General features: G+C 52.0%; 1 protein-coding gene across 1 annotated transcript in view; it reads right to left on the reverse strand.

The window, feature by feature from the left end:
- The window catches only part of LOC119966916 (dynein heavy chain 14, axonemal-like), a 1,122,002-nt gene that overhangs the window by 800,576 nt on the left and 300,852 nt on the right, over nt 1-20,574 (reverse strand). Inside the window, exon 16 of the mRNA XM_038798874.1 lies at nt 17,147-17,253. Coding sequence (XP_038654802.1) covers nt 17,147-17,253 — 107 coding nt within the window. The remainder of the gene's footprint in view (nt 1-17,146; nt 17,254-20,574) is intronic.

Consider the following 20,574-nt stretch of genomic DNA (forward strand, 5'->3'; position numbering starts at 1 on the left):
AACTCGTCCATGCGCGCTGCGACCAGCGTGAACTCGTCCATGCGCGCTGTGACCAGCGTGAACTCGTGTATGCGCGCAACGACCAGCGTGAACTCGTCCATGCGCGCTGCGACCAGCGTGAACTCGTGTATGCGCGCTGTGACCAGCGTGAACTCGTCCATGCGCGCTGTGACCAGCGTGAACTCGTCCATGCGCGCTGCGACCAGCGTGAACTCGTCCATGCGCGCTGTGACCAGCGTGAACTCGTCCATGCGCGCTGTGACCAGCGTGAACTCGTCCATGCGCGCTGCGACCAGCGTGAACTCGTCCATGCGCGCTGTGACCAGCGTGAACTCGTCCATGCGCGCTGCGATCGGCGTGAACTCGTCCATGCGCGCTGTGACCAGCGTGAACTCGTCCATGCGCGCTGCGACCAGCGTGAACTCGTCCATGCGCGCTGCGACCAGCGTGAACTCGTCCATGCGCGCTGCGACCAGCGTGAACTCGTCCATGCGCGTTGCGATCGGCGTGAACTCGTCCATGCGCGCTGTGACCAGCGTGAACTCGTCCATGCGCGCTGTGACCAGCGTGAACTCGTCCATGCGCGCTGCGATCGGCGTGAACTCGTGCATGCGCGCTGTGACCAGCGTGAACTCATCCATGCGCGCTGCGATCGGCGTGAACTCGTGCATGCGCGCTGTGACCAGCGTGAACTCGTGCATGCGCGCTAGTTTCCTTCTCTGCGCCGGCCCGACACAACATGGCGTAGAGCCACAGGGGCCCGGGGCGGCGTAAAAGAGCCCCCCACCATGAGAGGCCAGGCCGCGGTGGAGGGCCCCTCCTGGGGCCAGACACCGCTATCCCCCACCAGGCCGTCCCCCCCTGCAGGAAGGATGCCGAGGTCCCGCCGGATAGGACCACATGTGAACGGCGGTGGTGGGACTCGACCTATCTCAGTGCCTACTCGGCCAATCCACGCAGAGAATTGGCGGACCGGCGTAGCACGAGTCGAGAACCCCCCTCCCACCCCCCCCCCCCCCCCCCCCCGGAGATTCCCGACCCGGCCTGGCGCCAGAGAATCCTGCCCCCCGTTCTTGTATGTTATGGACCCAGTTTCCGCTATGAAAGGAATACGGAGGAGCTTTGGCTCCTCTTTGGGGTACAAACTGAACCTGGAGAAGAAAGATTACTTTGCAGTTCACCCCCCCCCCCCCCCCCCCCACGCCAGGAGGGGAGCCAATCTGGGGGATTGCTTTTTTGTCTTGCCAGAGGTAGCTTCTGAGCTTCAGGTATCTGGGTATCTGAGTGGCCCATGATTGGCCTATTCTTCATCTTGGTTAAATTAAACAAGCCTGGTGAGTGGAATGAAGTCAGATCTGTAAAAGTGGGATAATCTCCGGCTGTACCTGCCGGGCAGAGTCCAGCCCGTTAAACTGAACATTCTCCGGAGGTTTTTGCTTTTTGATTCCATCCCTCCCTGCTTTCCTCCCTAAATCTGTCTTTGCCAGGATCAACAGGTTACTGACTGCTATAATTTTGCTGGGTGAATCACTAAGAACCCGTAGGGTGTTCCTTCTGAAGGACCGGCTGTCGGGGGGTCTGGAATTACTCAACTTGCTCTTGTATTTTTGGGCAGTCAATATTGAAAAGGTGCTGAGGAGCTGAATTCCATTTGGGGACGGATGGAGGAGACTTCATGTGGCGGCCTGGGTTTGCGGGCTCTGGTGACAGCCTCAGCCCCGTTCTCCCCACCAAAGTATTCCTCGAACCCGGTAGTGATCTCTATTTTAAGGATATGGAGGCGGTTTAAGCAGCGTTACAAACTGAACTCCATGTTACTATCTGTGGCAATCATTTGTTTCTGCTGCCGAGTCTGGATGTGATATTTGAGTCCTGGAAGGGAAAGGGCCTGGGGAGCTTTGGGGATTTGTTCGTTGTGGTGAATATATTGCTGTAACAATTCACCATATCCTTATCTGTATTTCGCTGTTGCCCATGTGGGCTCCACCTATGGACCATTGTATGGTATTACCTATAGTGTAGCATGTTGGGGCCTCTGTGGGCTCCGCCCCTGACTCCACCCCTTGAGGGGAGGTATAAAGAGCAGTCGCCCAATAGGCGGTTCCCACTAACAGATCAGTCGCAGGCAGGCACTGTTGTGGTTGATTAGAGCCACAGTTTACTTCTACTCCTGGTTTTATGTGAATTGATGGTCGCATCAATTTAATCAACTACAACGCCACTGTGGAATCAGCTCTCAAACCTGACCGACTGGAACTCGATCCGCAGGCCGCGAAGGCGAAAGAGATTTTTTCGCACAGGCTCCACTGTTTCAAGGCCTACCTCGCCGCCTCCTCCTAGCCTTCCACCTCCGATGAACAGAAGTTGAGTCTCCTCCACGCACGGGTGAGCCATCGAATCTCTGTTCAACTTGAGGAAGCCTCCACCTACGCAGATGCCTTCGCAATGCTAGAGCGGATCTACGTAAGGCCTGTGATGAGGTATACGCACGGCATCTCCTCACCACTCGCCGCCTGCGTCCCGGGGAATTGCTGGAGGAGTACCTACGTGACCTCAAAGTCCTTGCACGAAGCTGCAATTACCAGGCCGTTACAGCCACTCAACATATGGACCTCGCCATCCAGGACACCTACGTGGCTGGAGTCAGGTCCAACTACATGACTCGAAAAAGGTGCCCCAGACCTGGAGGAGACGGTAAAATTAGCCTCCTCTCTGGAAGTAGCATTCCAAAGCCTCAACGCGTTCCCGTCCGACCACACGACTCCCCCATGGACCCCCGACCAAAGAATACCCCAGGCCTGTGCCGCGCTGCAGCCCACCCACCATGGGAGGCTACCCTGTTATTTCTGCAGCCAGCCTCAACACCCCAGGCAGTGTTGCCCGGCCCAGAACGCCAACTGCAGTGACTACGGGAGAAAAGGACATTTTGCTAAAGTTTGCCTGGCCAGGTCCAAAAACTCGAAATCACAGGCCCAACCCTCGGACTCACAGACCCGCAGATATCGCAGTGTGGCAGTGTGTCTGCCGGCTCTGCCCCGCCCCCCTCGGATGCGTCATCGGCCTTGTGTTGTCCGTGGGGGCTGATATGACCATCAATTCACTAGACACGTGATTGGAAGTAAACTGTTGTTTTAATAATCTTACAACTAAGCCAGCCTGCGACCAGAGGAACTGAGAGCAGACTTACGGCTGCAGTGATTTATACTTCCGGTTAGTGGGAGCAGCCATGGGCGGAGCCATAGGCGGAGCTAAGGGTGGAGCCCAGTACATACTCCTCATCTCCCCCTATGGGCAGAGCCGCGCAACGGCTCACATCCAGAGCCCACAAGGACACAATACATGCAAGGCAGTATAGTGTGAATTACAATGGCATATAATTCACCACATTCACCCCCTGTAAAAAAAATAAAGTCCGGCGGGGTGACGGGTCTACAAATTGAGCGGGTCCGGTGGCCGAGTTGTCCTTTGGGATCGGCAGAGCACCGGGGTTACAGCCTCTTCGGGTGGCTGGGTGGTGGCGGTCGGTGAGGGTACGATGGTGGACTCCGGGGGTGATTCGGTCCGAGCTTCATACCCGACCGGTGCGACGGGCGACGGGCAGCGCAGGAAACCTATAGGCGCGGGGGCGCAGAGCATGGGCGGTGAGCCTATAGGTGCGGGGGCGCACGGCGCGGAGGGATGGGTGGGGTGTAGCGTGGGGGGTACCTCAGCAGTAGTGGTGGTGGGGGTGGATCCTGCAGGCGCCAAGTCCCGGAGGGAAACGGTGTCCTGACGGCCGTCAGGGTATTCGATGAAAGCGTATTGGGGTTCGAATGGAGTAGGAGCACTCTTTCTACGAGTGGATCAGTTTTGTGAGCCCGGACGTGCTTCTGGAGGAGAACCGGGCCCAGTGTCTTCAATCAAGCTGGGTGTAAAACCCCCGTGGTAGTGCCCCTAGAAAAAACAAATAGCCGTTTGTGAGGGGTCCGTTGGTGGCTGTACATAGGAGGGACCTAATAGCATGGAGCGCGTCGGGGAGGACCTCCTGCCAATGGGAGGTCGCAAGATTCCTGGACTGGAGGATCAGTAGGACGGTCTTCCAGACCGTCGCGTTCCCCCTCTCCACCTGCCCGTTCCCCCTGGGGTTGCAGCTGGTAGTCCTGCTCGAGGCGATGCCCTTGTCGAGCAGGTACTGACGTAGCTCGTCGCTCATAAAGGACGAACCCCTGTCGCTGTGTGCGTAGCTGGGGAAACCGAACAGGGTGAAGATACTGTGCAGGGCTCTGATTACTGTGTGGGAGGTCATATCGGGGCACGGGATGGCAAACGGGAAGCGGGAGAACTATCGATGACGTTCAGGAAGTACACATTCCGATTGGTCGAGGGGAGTGGCCCTTTGAAATCGATGCTCAGGCGTTCAAAGGGCTGGGATGCCTTTACCAGGTGGGCCTTGTCTCGTCTATAGAAGTGCGGTTTGCACTCCGCGCAGATCGGGCAATCCCTGGTGATGACTTTTACCTCCTCGGTGGAGAAAGGCAGATTTCAGGCTTTGACGTAGTGGGTGAGCCGGGTGACCCCGGGGTGGCAGAGGTCATTGTGGATAGCTTTCAGGCGGTCGTCTTGCGCGCTGGCGCACGTGCCGCGGGACAGTTCGATCCTCCACCGCAGGATTTTATCATTTTAAATTTTGCCCCTTTGTGAGTTGTCAAACATGAAGGCAACCGATCTTTGGTCGGTGATGAGGGTGAACCTCCTACCTGCGAGGTAGTGCCTCCAGTGTCGTATGGCTTCCACGATGGCTTGTGCTTCTTTTTCGACCGAGGAGTGTCGAAGTTCCCAAGCGGAGAGGGTTCGGGAGAAAAAGGTGACTGGTCTTCCTGCCTGATTCAGAGTGTCTGCGAGAGCAACGCGGAGGCGTCGCTCTCCACCTGGAAGGGGACGGATTCATCCACCGCCCGCATGGCCGCTTTGGTGATGTCCTCCTTGATGCAGTTGAAAGCCTGGCGGGCCTCAGCTGACAGAGGAAAGAGTGTGGCCTTAAATAGTGGGCGGGCTTTGTCTGCATACTGAGGGACCCACTGGGCATAATACGAGAAGAATCCCAGGCACCTCTTGAGGGCCCTGAGACAATGAGGGAGAGGGAGTTGTAAGAGGGGGCACATACGGTCCGGGTCGGGGCCCAGGACTCTGTTTTCCACGACATAGCCGAGGATGGTTAGCCTGGTCGTGCAGAAAACGCATTTCTCCGTGTTATACGTGAGGTTAGGTTTCTGGGAAGTCTGGAGAAATCGATGAAGGTTGGCGTCATGGTCCTGCTGATCATGGCCGCAGATGGTGACGGTATCCAAGTACGGAAACACGGCGCACAGCCCGTACTGGTCCACCATTCGGTCCATTGCTCGTTGGAACACTGAGATCCCGTTCGTGACACCAAGGGGAACCCGGAGGAAATGGAAGAGGCAGCCATCTGCCTCGAACGCCGTGTAGTGGCGGTCCTCCGGGCGGATTGGGAGCTGGTGGTATGCAGACTTCAGATCCACTGTGGAGAAGATGCGGTACTGGGCGATCAGATTCACCATGTCTGCAATCCTGGGGAGGGGGTACGCATCGAGGAGCGTGAACCGGTTAATGGTTTGGCTATAGTCCACTATCATTCAGAATTTTTCCCTGGTCTTGACGACCACCACCTGAGCTCTCCAGGGGCTGTTACTGGCCTCTATGACCCCCTCACGTAGGAGCCTCTAGACCTCGGTTCTGATAAACACCCTGTCCTGCAGGCTATACCGCCTGATGCGAGTGGCTACGGGTTTGCAGTCCGGAGTGAGGTTAGCAAAGAGTGGAGGGGGGTCGATTTTTAGTGTCGCTAGACTGCAGATAGTGAGTGGAGGTAGGGATCCGCCGAAGCTGAGTGTGAGGCTTTTGAGATTACACTGGAAGTTGAGTCCCAGTAAGAGTGGGGCGCAGAGTTCGGGGAGTACGTATAGCTGGAAATTAGAGTAGCTGGCGCCCTGAGTCGTTAGGGTCACGACGGTGCTCCCTTGGATGGGAACAGAGTGTGAGCCCGAGGCAAGGGAGATAGTTTGCCGTGCAGGGAAGATAGGGAGCGAACAGCGTCTTACCAGTTCAGGGTGTACGAAGCTCTCGGTGCTCCCAGAGTCGAAGAGCCACAGGGTCCTGTACCCGTTGATTTTAACGGTCATCATAGAGTTCCGGAGGTGTTTCGGACGTGACTGGTCCAACGTGACCACGCTGAGTTGCGGGTAGTCGGCGGCTCGATCAGCTGTGCTGGAGTTGCCCCGTGATGACTGTCCGCTGAGGTCGTAGTCATCGAGATGAGTTTCAGAGGTTGGAGAGGATGGAGCCCAAAATGGCCATCCTCGTGGATCGCACATGGCGGGCGGCGAGGAAGATGGCGTCCAAGATGGCAGCCCCCATGAGTCGCACGTGGCTGGCCGCATGGAGGAGAGTTGCCAAGATGGCGGCCCCCATGAGTCGCACATGTCGGGTGGGGGCGGAGTCGGCATACAGGCTGCAGCATTACGGGGCCTGCGGGCCTTCGAGTTTGGGAATCAAGTGTTCTGGGCTGCGGGAGAGTTTGGAGTTTTCTTCGCTAGGCATACCCGGGCATAGTGTCCTTTGCGACCGCAGCTGCTGCAGGTCGCATTGCGGGCCGGGCAGTGCTGTCGTGGGTGTTGGGGCTGCACACAAAAATGGCACGCTGGTGCTGCATAGTGAGTGGGTGGCCGCGCGGCGCAGGCCTGGGGCAGTCGCTGATCGGGGGCCCAGGATGGATCGCTTGGTCCGCGGGGAACGAGGTGAGGCTGCGGAACGAGACCTCCATGGTTGTAGCTAACTCTACAGTGTCCTCCAAGTTCTGGGCCCCTTTCTCAAGCAACCGTTGACGCACATAGTTGGACCTGAGCCCTGCCACGTATACATCACGGACAGCGAGTTCCATATGCTGGGCGGCTGATACAGCCTGAAAATTGCAGTCCCGAGCTAGTGCTTTTAAATCGCGCAAAAAGTCTTCCAGCGACTCTGCAGGGCGCTGGCGGCGGGTCGTGAAAATGTGGCTCGCGTAGACCTCGTTGATGGACCTCACGTACATTCGATCAAGCATGGCCAGGGCCTCCGTATCCGAGGAAGTACTGTTAAGTGCGTAGAGATGCAATGGCTCACGGTTGCGTGCAGTAGGCTGAGTTTCTGCACCTCCGTAGTTTCTGAAGTGCTTGATTCAGCCAGGTAGGCCTTGAAACATCTGAGCCAGTGTGGAAAGATTTCTTTCGCCTTTGCAGCCTGCAGGTCGTGTTCTAGTCGGTCAGGTTTGAGGGCTGATTCCATAGTAGTTTTCTTCAAGTTTTCTAAGACTATTAAATTGATGTGACCATCAATTCACAGGACACGTGATTAGGAGTAAACTGTGGTTTTAATAGTCTTACAACTAAGCCATCCTGCAACCAGAGGAACCGAGAGCAGACTTATGGCTGCAGTGCTTTATACTTCCGGTTAGTGGGAGGAGCCATGGGCGGAGCCAAGGGTGGAGCCCAGTACAAACTCCTCATCTCCCCTATGGGCAGAGCCGCACAACGGCTCACATACAGAGCTCACAAGGACACAATACATGCAAGGCAATACAGTGTGAATTACGATGGCATATAATTCACCACAGGGGCAGCCATCTCCAAGCCCGCACAACATGTGCGACTCACGGGGGCCGCCATCTTGGCCATCCTCGCCCACACAGCCCACTACATGCGATTCATGGGGGCCGCCATCTTGGACTCCATCTTCCTCACCGCCCGACACGTGCAACCAATGGGGGCAGCCATCTTGGGATCACCCCAGCACCTCCGACCACACCGGCTACCCGCAACGCAGCGCGGTCACCTTTGACCAATCGCGACCCAAACACCTCCGGAGCTCTATGATGACCGACCGGGTAAACGGACACGAAACGCCCTGCCTCATCGACTCCGGGAGCACGGGGATTTTCATTCATCCAGACATGGTAAGGCGCTGCTCGCTCCCAATCTTCCCGGCGCATCAAACCATCTCCCTCGCCTCCGGGTCGCACTCGGTGCAGGTCCGAGGCTGCACTACCGCAACCCTCGCAATACAGGGCGCCGAGTACGCCGATTTTAAATTATATGTGCTCCCAGACCTCTGTGCTCCTCTTCTATTGGGACTGGATTTCCAATGTAGCCTCAGGAGCCTCACCCTAAGTTCGGCGGGCCCCTATCCCCACTCACCATATGCAGCCTTGCGACCCTAAAGGATGACCCTCCCCAGCTCTTCGCAAATCTCACCGCCAACTGCAAACCAGTCGCCACCAGAAGCAAGCGGTATAGCATCCAGGACAGGACTTTTATCAGGTCCGAGGTCCAGCAACCCTTGCGGGAGGGAATCATCGAGGCCAGCAATAGCCCCTGGAGAGCCCAGGAGGTGGTCGTCAGGACCGGGGAAAAGAACCGGATGGTGGCTGATTACAGGCAAACCATAAACCGGTACACGCACCTCGATGCGTACCCCCTTCCCAGGATTGCAGACATGGTTAATCAGATCGCGCACTACCGAGTGTTCTCCACGGTGGATCTGAAGTCTGCATACCACCAGCTCCCAATCCGCCCGGAGGACCGCCACTACACGGCTTTTAAGGCAGACGGCTGCCTCTTCCACTTCCTCTGGGTCCCCTTTGGCGTCATGAACGGGTTCTCGGTGTTCCAAAGAACAATGGACCGAATGGTGGACCAGTACGGGCTGCAGCCACATTTCCGTACTTGGACAACGTCACCATCTGCGGCCATGATCAGCAGGACCACGATGCCAACCTCCAGAGATTTCTCCAAACTGCCCGAACCCTTAACGGCCCTGAGAAATGCGTTTTCCGCACGACCAGACTAGCCATCCTCGGCTACGTCGTGAAAAATGGGGTCTTCGGACTCGACCCCGACCATATGCGCCCCCTCCTGCAACTCTCCCTCCCTCACTGCCCCAAGGCCCTGAAGAGTGCCTCGGGTTCTTTTCATATTATCCCCAGTGGGTCCCCAACTATGCGGACAAAGCCCGCCCACTAATCAAGGCCATAATTTTCCCACTGGCAGTTGAGGCCCACCAGGCCTTCAGCTGCATCAAGGCGGACATCGCCAAAGCCGCAATGCGCGCGGTGGACGAGTCCATCCCCTTCCAGGTGGAGAGCGACGCCTCAGAGGTCGCCCTCGCCGCTACCCTCAATCAAGCAGACAGACCGGTAGCGTTTTTTCACACACCCTCACCACCTCCGAAATTCGACACTCCTCAGTCGAAAAGGAGGCCCAAGCCATCGTGGAAGCCTTGCGGCACTGAAGGCACTACCTCGCTGGTAGGAGGTTAGTCTCGTCACCGACCAATCATCGGTAGACATCATGTTCGATAATACGCAGCGGGGCAAGATCAAGAATGATAAGATCTTGAGGTGGAGGATCGAACTCTCCACCTATAATTACGATATAGTATATCGCCCTGGGAAGCTCAACGAGCCCCCAGATGCCCTGTCCCGCGGCACATGCGCCAGCGCGCAAGATGACCGACTGCGTGCTATCCACGATGACCTCTGTCACCCAGGGGGTCACCCGGCTTCTCCACTACATCAAGGCCAGCAACCTGCCCTACTCCACGGAGGAGGTCAGAGCCATGACCAGGGACTGCCAAATCTGTGCGGAGTATAATCCGCACTTCTATTGACCAGATAAGGCCCACCTGGTAAAGGCATCCCGGCCCTTTGAACACCTCAGTGTCGATTTCAAAGGGCCCCTCCCCTCCAACAACCGCAACACATATTTCCTCAACATCATCGACGAGTTCTCCCGCTTCCCCTTTGCAATCTTTTGCCCCGACATGACCGCGGCCACCATCATTAAAGCCCTACATAGTGTCTTCACCCTGTTTGGTTTTCCCACGTACGTCCACAGTGACCGGGGCTCGTCGTTGATGAGCGACGAACTGCGTCAGTACCTGCTCGACAAGGGCATCACCTCGAGCAGGACTACCAGTTATAACCCCAGTGGAAACGGACAGGTGGAGATGGAGAACGCGACGGTCTGGAAGACCGTCCTCCTGGCCCTACGGTCCAGGAATCTCCCGGTTTCCCACTGGCAGGAGGTCCTCCCCGATTAGGTCCACTCTATTAGGTCCCTACTTTGCACGGCCACAAACGAGACCACTTATGACCGCCTATTTGTTTTCCCCAGGAAATCCACCTCAGGGGCCTCGCTTCCGTCCTGGCTGAAGGCACCGGGGCCCGTCTTGCTCCGCAAGCACGTCAGGAGCCAAAAGTCCGACCCCCTAGTACGCATACATCAAACACCCCGACGGCCGACAGGATACGGTCTCCCTCTGGGTATCTAGTTGATTCGAGCCACAGTTTACTTCTACTCCTGGTTTTGTGTGAATTGATGGTCGCATCATTCGTGCAGGATGATTTTCCAGTTTAAAGGAGCTCCCGATGATATTTAAACTGGCAGGGACGCATTTGTTGTAGCCTGTCCTACATTTCCTACCGCTCAGCAGCCACCTTGCTGAGGCGAATCCTGTTGCTGGCGGGGTCTTACAGGGGCAGCATTTCAAATATTCATGGGGAGATCATATCAATGGATAGCGCTTTGCTGGATCGGGTGAGAGAGAAATGGGTGTGGGAGCTCGGGCTTATTCTGGATGAAGAGATGTGGTGCGAGGCTCTTCTCAGGGTGAACTCAACTTCCTCCTGTGCGCGGCTGAGCCAGGTTCAGCCCAAGGTGGTACATAGCGCTCACCTAACCAAGGCAAGGATGAGTGGGTTTTTCATGGGAGTGGAGGACAAATTTGGACAGTGCTCTCGGGGGCCTGCTCACTATACCAGTGTGTTCTGGTCATGCCCTCGGATGGTCAGCTTTTGGGTCTCCTTCTTTAACACTGCCAGCGATTCGCTTTTTTACAAAAATGTATTTTATTCCAAACTCAAATCAAATATCGTTAGAGTGAACACCCACACATGCCATTAATATACACGGTTTGTGCAAATTTTTCCTGTTTATATTCCCCTTCCCCCCCCCCGGTGACAAAAAATTCCTTAAACAGGGGCTGGTTTAGCACACTGAGCTAAATCACTGGCTTTTAAAGCAGACCAAGGCAGGCCAGCAGCACGGTTCAATTTCCGTACCAGCCTCCCCGAACAGGTGCCGGAATGTGGCTACTCGTGACAATAAGCAATTTTCATTTCATTTCATTTCATTTCACATTGAGAAGAACAGATATCATTGGGTGCAGAACCTTTCCTCCGACCCCCTTAGGGCAAACGTAACCTTCTCCAGACTGAGAAATTCCTGTACATTCCCCATCCAAGCAGCCACACCCCCAGTGCAACTTCCCATCGCCAATTCAGCAGTATCCTTCGCCGGGCAATCAAGGAGGCAAAGGCCACCACATCAGCCCCTTTCCCCTCCAGCACCTTCGACACCAGAATGTCGCCACCAAGGGGCACAGCATTACCCCAAATCCTAGTATCTCCAACAAACCCTTAAGCACGCGGCTCCCCAAACCCCTCCAATTTCTCGCACGGCCAGAACCGGCCCTTCTCACGCTCCTCACAGCGATCTTCCACCCACTCATCTAGGCCCGTGTCATATGCGCCCTGTGCACCACCTGAAATTGAATGAGATTCATCCTCATGCACGAGGAGGTTGTGTTGACCCGGCGCATCCTATCCTCCCCATCCTAGCTCGATCCCCAGCTCCTCCTCCCATTTGCCCTTAATCCTGTTCACCAGTGTCATCTCTTTCTTTCCTAGACATCCATAAATATCCCCAATCCTCCCCTCTCCCCAAACATCTGGAATCATCAGTTTTTCCAGGAACATATATTCTGGGAATGAAAGGAACACAGGTAGTTCTTTCCATTTAAAATCCTGTACCTGTAGGTATCAGAATTCACTTCCCCGAGGCAACTCGAATTTCTCTCGAAACTACACCCACTCCGCAAACTGCTCTTCTCGACACAGGTGCCTCACTCCTTCTACTCTTTCCCTTTGCCACTTCTCATACATCCCATCCGTCCGACAGGTTCCCACAGAACAGAACCACCATCGATCCTTGTCCCAACTTAAAGTACTTCCCCAGCTGGTTCCAAATCCTTAACAAAGAGACCACGACCAAGCTATTAGAACATTTCCCCGGGGCAAAAGGGTGCCAATCTGAATACCTTCTCCAGGCTGAGGAGAAGAAGAGAAAGGCCAATGAGGTAATGGGAATCAAATGCCCCTCCCACATTTTAGACCTGTATCCAAAACCCTCCCACCCCTTGGAAAAGGCGCCACTCGATTCAACCATGATTAGCACTCAGAAATGGAAGTAAAAGAAGTAAATGGAAGTAAAAATGGAATGGAAGTAAAAACAGAACAGAAGATGGAGCCGGAAAGAGGCGACTCTCTGCAAGCTCTCCCCAACAGATCCACGTTTTACTTAACTTATACTCGTTCTAATCTTTTAAAATGTAATTCTAAGACTAACATATTTACTAACCTCTCTCTTTTATCTTTTCTTGCAGGCTTGAACATCCTCTGAGGCCCGTGGAGACCAGACTCCTAAATGACCCTCTTATGGACTGACCTCATTAACACTACACCCTGTATGCTTCATCCGATGCCAGTGCTTATGTAGTTACATTGTATATCTCGTGTTGCCCTATTATGTATTTTCTTTTATTTCCTTTTCTTCCCATGTACTTAATGATCTGTTTGAGCTGCTTGCAGAAAAATACTTTTCACTGTACCTCGGTACACGTGACAATAAACAAATCCAATCCATCCAATCCAATCCTAAAAGACGGATAATAAGCACTCGGCATATTTACCGTGGTTAATACAAGATAATACAATAATAAATAATAATAATAATACCAATGATACTAATACAAGCCCTTGAAACGTTCCAGGAGAATCAGAAGATGCTCAATCAGTGCCCGTATAATAACAAATCCCATTGACAGGATGATAATAAATATAAGATAATGAAATCAGTCAACAACACCATGATAGGGAAAAGGTCCAGATTAGAGTTTGAGTTAGATCAAGCAGCAAACTACCAACCTGTTTCCTTGTCCCTCATGGATTGAACGAAGGGCAAAGCAGAATTTGCATTATCGAACAACTTGACGGAATTGCTGTATACAATTTTCAAGATTGCAGGATAAAGCGTAGCACAATTCACCCCAACAGCCTTGGGTTGCCTCCAAACATCACCGAAGTTCCAACGCTTGGCCTGCATTGCTGCCGAGAAGTCCTTGAAGAAAGAAATCGTCACTCCCTCATGGAGCCAGGTCCCACCTCACTATGTCATCTCCCGGACCTTCTGATGGCCTTTCATGTTGTGGAAGTGAGTGATTAAGGGCCTGGAATAAAAACTATCCCATGGCCTCAAAGGTAATATATGATGCGCCCTTTCTAATTTGAAACCTTCAGCCTTTGAATCCAGCTTGAGAAAACGCAGCAGCCAGTCCTCAAAGAACTTAACACGGGTCTTACCCTCCACACCTTCTGACAGACCGACGATTCGGATATTCTTTCTCTGATCTCAGTTCTCCAAGTCGTCCACGACCTCTGCCATGCCACTCAACCTATTTTCCAAGGAGCAAATTCATGCCTCCAAAGAGGAAGCATCATGTTGTACAGGCAGGATTCTCTCCTCTGTGACATCAAGCCTCTTCATGGTGCTTTGCAACAAAGCCTCATGACCACATAGATTTATGGACAATATAGATTGCCTCAGATTTTAGTCAATCACTTGAATACTGTCGGCAGTCATTATTTTCACCACTTGTGAGGGAACCCCAGAGAATGCGGGAGGGAGAGATGTCCCGAGGATGAGGCCGCCATATTGAAAGGGCGGCTCCTCCACTGCTGTATCTGGTAACCCCTTTTATCGACAGATTTCTCTCCAATACAAATCCTGAAATCTTCCAGGACCTTAATAGCAAATATTAACTCAAGGATTGGAAAGATAAAGTTGCACAATCAGGATAAATGATGGATTATAAGTAAGTCACACCAGAGCCCACGAAAAAGCAGCTACTTCCGTGCTTGCATCACTTAACCCCCCCCCCCCCCCCCCCCCCCCCCCGCCCCAAACTAATGAGTATTGTTAAGAACATCGCTCCATTCAGATGTGAAGTATCCCAAAACCCAGAAGGGAAACTTGGAACATGGTTTCTTATCTTTTTTTTTGCCATTTGATGTCATGTGAGAAAAGATATGCAAACCAGTGAGGATTGGTCCAGTCCTATTGCAATCATTCAAAGTAAAGAATGTTTATTAAACTGGAAAGACGGAGGCTGAGGGGAGACCTGATAGAGATCTACAAAATTATGAGAGCATAGACAGGGTGGATAGTCAGAAGCTTTTTCCAAAGGTGGAAGTGTCAATTACAAGGGGGCACAGGTTCAAGGTCAATAGGGAAAAGTTTAAGGGAGATGTGCGGGGTAAGTTTTACACACAGAGATGGTGGGTGTCTGGAACACGCTGCCAGAGGATGTGGTGGAAGCAGCACATTAGCAACATTCAAGAAGCATCTGGATAGTTCACACGGATGATCCCAGGAATGGTAGGCCTAACATACGATGAACGTCTGAGGATCGTGGGATTATATTCACTGGAGTTTAGGAGGTTGAGGGGAGATCTAATAGAAACTTACAAGATAATGAATGGCTTGGATAGGATGGACGTAGGGAAGTTGTTTCCATTAGCAGGGGAGACTAGGACGCGGGGGCACAGCCTTAGAATAAAAGGGAGTCACTTTAGAACAGAGATGAGGAGAAATTTCTTCAGCCAGAGAGTGGTAGGTCTGTGGAATTCATTGCCACAGAGGGCGGTGGAGGCCGGGACGTTGAGTGTCTTTAAGACAGAAATTGATAAATTCTTGATTTTTCGAGGAATTAAGGGCTATGGGGAGAGAACGGGTAAATGGAGTTGAAATCAACCATGATTGAATGGTGGAGTGGACTCGATGGGCCGAATGGCCTTACTTCCGCTCCTATGTCTTATGGTCTTATGGTCTTATGAATAGTGAGGAAAGAGAGGGATACGGACCAAGTAATGAAATGAAAATCACTTATTGTCACAAGTAGGCTTCAATGAAGTTACTGTGAAAAGCCCCTAGTCGCCACATTCCGGCGCCTGTTCGGGGAGGCTGGTACGGGAATTGAACTCGCGCTGATGGCCTTGTTTTGCTTTACAAACCAGCTGTTTAGCTCACTGTGGGCATCATGATTGGCATAGGCTTGGACGGCCTACAGTGATGTACTTTTCTTTGTTCTTCTTTGATCTTATAACAAGAAAGGCCACAATACAAAAAACATAACTACAGTAATGGTACACACAATATACTTGAATTAAACCCATTCCACATCTATCGACATTACTAAACTCTGAGAATGTCCCTTTACTGAAAACAACATGCCACAAAGTTTAACTTTATGAATTCCAGATTTATTAATTGAATTGAAATTCCTCCACTGCTGGGATTTAAATCCATGAGGACAGAACATTAGCTTGGGCCTCAGAATCACAAATCCAGTGATATTATCGTGAAACCACCATTTTCCTAGTTGAGGCTGAACCACTCATTTTTAAGGTTGATCATTATTTCCTTGTATTTGTATTAAATGCCCTCCTTCCAATGTCAGGTGTTCCAACAAAGACCAGTTAGTTGACCTCTGTGATGGGGAAGCTGCTGGAATCAATCATTAAGGGGGAGGTGAATGAACATTTGGAAAGACAAACCTCAGTCCAACAGTATCAGCATGGTTCTATGAGGGATAAGTAATGCTTGACAAACCTGCTTGAGTTCTTTGAGAATGTAACCAGCAAGGTAGATAATGAGGAACCTGTAGATGTGGTCTATCTAGACTTCCAGAAGACGCTTGACAATTGGACACATAAAGGATCACAGGGTATTGGGAGTAGAGTACTAGATTGGATTGAGGATTGGCTGACTGACAAAAAAGCAGAGGGTCGGGATAAAGGGGTCCCTCTCTGGCTGGTGAACTGTAACTTGCGACATGCCACAGGGGTCAGTCCTTGGACCTCGACTGTTCACAATCTATATAAGTCATCTGCAAGCAGGAACAGAGTGTAAATTAGCAAAATTTGCGTAAGATGCTAAAATAGGTGGGAAAGCAGGCAGTGAAGAGAGCCAAAATTTCACAGATGGAGTTTAAAGTAGATAAGTGGGATCCATTTTAGCCTAAAAAATAGAAAGGTAAATTATTACCTAAATGGAAAGCAGATTCAGAATGTGTCTGGACAGAGGGATCTGGGTGTCTTTGTTCATGAATCGCAGAAAGTCGGTGTGCAGATACAGCAGGTAATTAAAAAGGCAAATGGAATGTTAGCGTTTATTGCTATAAAGGACTGGAGTATAAAAGTAGAGAAATGTTGTTGCAATTGTATAGGGTGTTGGTGAGACAACATCTGGAGTATTGTGTCCGATTTTGGTCTCCTTATTTGAGGAAGGATGTGGTGGGATTGGAGGCAGTTCAGAGGAGGTTCACCAGATTAATTCCGGGGATGAAAGGGTTGATGTACGAGGAGAGGTTAAACTCGTTGGAGCTTATAAGGATGAGAGGGGGGGTCTGATCGAGGTATATAAGATACTAAAAGCAATTGACAAAGTAAACATAGACCAAATGTTCCCCCTTGTGGGGCAATCTAGAGCGAGAGAACTGAGATGAGGAGGAATTACTTCTCGTAGAGGGTGGTGAATTTGTGGAACTCGCTCCCCCATAGTGCGGTGGAATCTGAGTAATTAAATAGTTTCATGAAGGAGATAGATATATTTCTAATTTTAAAAATCGGGTCAAAGGGATCTGGGGAACACGTAGGGAGATGGATTTGAGACCAGGAAGAGATTAGCTATGATCTGATTGAATGGCGGAGCAGGCTCGAAGGGCTAAATTGCCTAATTCTGCTTCCTAATTCCTTTGTTCCTATGTTCCTAAATGCTTTATGATCTGCCTTTTCAACTTGCCCCGCCACATTAAGGATTTGTGAATATATATATATATGTGTGCACAAGTGCGCATCTGCTTATATCTATGTGTCTTTGTATTCTGTGAATAAATTGAACACATGAAGCCATATATTTGTCAATTATTTGCTCCTTACCAACAGTATCTTCCAGCACTCCAACTGTGTTTTGTATGTGCGCCAACAAATCTTCTGATGTGGGGATCAAGACAGACTGTACAGGTTTCTTGAGTTCTGATCTAAAACTTGAAAAATGCACAGGTACATTACATTAATAAACCTGAAACCATTCCCACTGTCTCATCAAAACTTAGAAAAATCTGCTGATTATTTTTGAATTCATCACAAATTTAGCTGGGCAATCAGAGAGGCCTCCAGCTCATCAGGATAAGCCATGCATTCCATCACACCCTGATACATTGAGGGTCCATTATGCCCCATCTCTGCCTGGAAACAGTTAGAGATGAACTGTCGTGGGTTGTAAAATTCCGTGAAATTAGTTCCTAATTGCTTCCAGTTTTTGACCCGACTCCAATTTTCAGTCAGATGGTGGAAGCTGCTGTCTGATCGAGGAGCTTCATTACAGTAGCTCTCTCCCTCATCCAGGAGTGGCAATATGCTCAGCACCCATCACATCTGGCACCTATCAAACATAGTTTTCTGAGCATGGTTTAACCTCCCCCCATTTTCCCCTCTTCCATCAGAACCCCTTCACATCTGTCCTTCCCCAATCTCCTTTGCTTGAAGTTGCAAATTCAAAATCCTAAATGTTGATCCTAACCCATAAGATGTAGGATCAGAAGTAGGCCATTCAGCCAATTGGGTCTGATTTGGTGTCGGAGAGCTTGACAAGCTGGAGCTGCGTATAAGCTCTCCAGTCCTCACACACACTCATTCCAGCCATGGAGATGGCTCAGAGAAGAGCAGCACCATACTTGACCGACACGGAGCTCGATACAATGTTGGATGTGGTGGAGGAGAGGCTGAACATCCTCATCCAGGAGTCTTGCGCACACATGCCACCAGCTATAGACCCCCGTGTAACGCAACTCCATGAGTCTCACCATATACTTTATGTGTTCTCTTGGAAAAGGTGCCCCATAACAGAATAGAGTGGGAAAATACCAGAGGGGGCATCCAGGAAATCTGGGCTCTAACCATTGCTGAGTAGAGGGCGATGGAGTTAGCCAGGGAGGTGCAGGAGAGGGCTATTTCCGAGACGAAGCTCGGCATGTGACAACTAAGTTAGCCCCTGATACAAAATGATGTCACTATGGCAAGTGAGTCACCCCCCTCCCCAAGCCCACTCCTTCCCAAGATCTCACCATGTGTCTTGTCTTTTGTATTGCAGGATCACCATCAGACCATGCCAGCCCGTCTAGGGTACCTCGCTCCCAACAACAGCATATCCCGGAGCAGCAGTCCGGGGAATGCACCGACATCTCGGCACTGCTTTCACGTGTACTCTCCACCATCGCAGTTATATTGTGGTGGTTTTTTCAGGGAGTTTCCCCACCGCTATTCAGTGACACTTAGTCACTGTTTTGGGCCCTGGGGAGTTTCTCACTGGTTTAGCCCACACTTACAAATGTTTTTAGCACTGGGGAGCTGAACTAGGGATTGGGCCGCCATTTTCAAAGGGTGTCCTGATCGCTAAGTAAGCCTGTGAGTCCCCCATACCCCCTCACCAATGGTCAATATCACCCCTAAACACATGGACACTACCCCATATCCCTCAAGTGAGGGGTACTTTGGCACTCAGACACCCTTGCTCTGCCACCCTGGCACCCAGGCAGTGCTCCTGCTAGCTTGGCAGTGCCATCCGGGCACCTTAGCAGTACCAGGGTGGCAGTGCCAGCTGGGCAGTGCCAAGGCTTGCATTCCAGGGGGTGGGCCAGTGAGCCATTCTGCACTTACCCTGACCACCCTGGGGTCTCCGGAGGCCCGGGAGACCCCTCCAGGTGCCGTTCCGCCTGGTCGACGTTTGTGTGGACCAGCATTGATCAGCGCCCAGCTGCAGACTCCCGAGGGAGGCCGAAGAATCGAGGGAGGGAGGCCGGTGGATCCCGCGTGAGTAGGTCGTAAGTAGGTTTACGATCTACTTCTGCAAGCATCATTCGGTCCCGCCCATTTGGGGCGAAGTTCCGAATCTGACATCTCGTGAGACGATAGAGAATCTCACAAGGCGTGGAGTCTGTGAGGAGGCTTGCTGAAAGCCTCACCCGGCATTCTCAGTCGCGTTGTACTCTTGCTTGATCACCTCGGTGGGGAATTTTAGTGAGGAGGCTCATGGGTCATCTTCTGGTGCCCACGTTACACATACTGCAGCAGATCAGATGGTGATAGGACCACCGGAGGGAATGGACAGCTGTAGAAAGGTATTGCACTTCTGGGGAATATGATCTCATCACTGGTGGAGCTGCAGACACAGAACCAGGATCTACAAGAGGGGCTGTCAGCAACTTTCCAGTGTTTACAAGTGCAGTTGGAGGAGTCCAACCATCTGCAGGTGCAGGAGATGATGCCGACATGGTACCCACGCCAACACTGAACGGTTGACATCCGTGGAAGAAGCCTTGGGTCAAAAAGTTACAGCCATCAGGACTGTAGGGTCAGGACATCCGAGGCCTACTGCACACTGCGATGACTGGCTGAGGCTCAGGACAGGGGAGCACAGTCACAGGCAGCCATATACCAGGCCCACATAGGTCACAAGGGGTCATGGCTGAGGGCAGCGAGAGCATTGACCGAGCGCTGACTGACCTGGGCCAGTCACAGAGAGACGTGACCGAGGCAGTAATGGACATGATTCATTCACTAAGATCCAGTCTCAGTGCTCCATGGTTGAGGACACCTAGACCCTGGTTGAGACGAGGGAGGACCTCCAGGACTGGCAGCACCAGGCGACGATGCACCTCCGGAACTCACTCCGGCCTCACCTTCGCTCCATGAAGTACCCAGGGACTATCAAGAGGAAGTGATAGGGTCCATTCTGGTGACTCCCACTGGGAAGGTGCTGGAACACCTCAGTGCTTCTGAATTCCCTCCACCTGATACTGGCCTATCTATGGGCCGCAGACATAAGAGGGTGACACCTCACTGCCTGTGACACCCGAAAGTTGGCCGTGCCCATCCAGGTCCAGGCTCTCCAGAGGACAGCCACCAAAGACATCGCAGGTCAGAGGGCAAGATACGCAGCAGGCCACCTCCACGCCAGACGTGCTCTATAGGGTCACACCTAGAAGGAGTGTAGGAGATGTAAAATAAAGAAGTTCGACACCAGTGAAGTTGGCACATAGGCTAGAGTTCGAGGTCAGTGCACAATAATAAGCTTTATTTTTGTCACAAGTAGGCGTACATTAACACTGCAATGAAGTTACTGTGAAAATCCTAGTCGCCACATTCCGGCGCCTGTTCGGATACACAGAGAGAGAATTCAGAATATGCAATTCACCTAACCTGCACATCTTTTGTTACTTGTGGGAAGAAACCGGAGCACCCAGAGGAAACCCACGCCCTGAGAGGGTCAATGTGCCATGGAGGGTCCAAAAGGCCAGGGTACATGT

The sequence above is a fragment of the Scyliorhinus canicula genome, chromosome 6, assembly GCF_902713615.1.
Source record: "Scyliorhinus canicula chromosome 6, sScyCan1.1, whole genome shotgun sequence".
Lineage (NCBI taxonomy): Eukaryota > Metazoa > Chordata > Chondrichthyes > Carcharhiniformes > Scyliorhinidae > Scyliorhinus > Scyliorhinus canicula.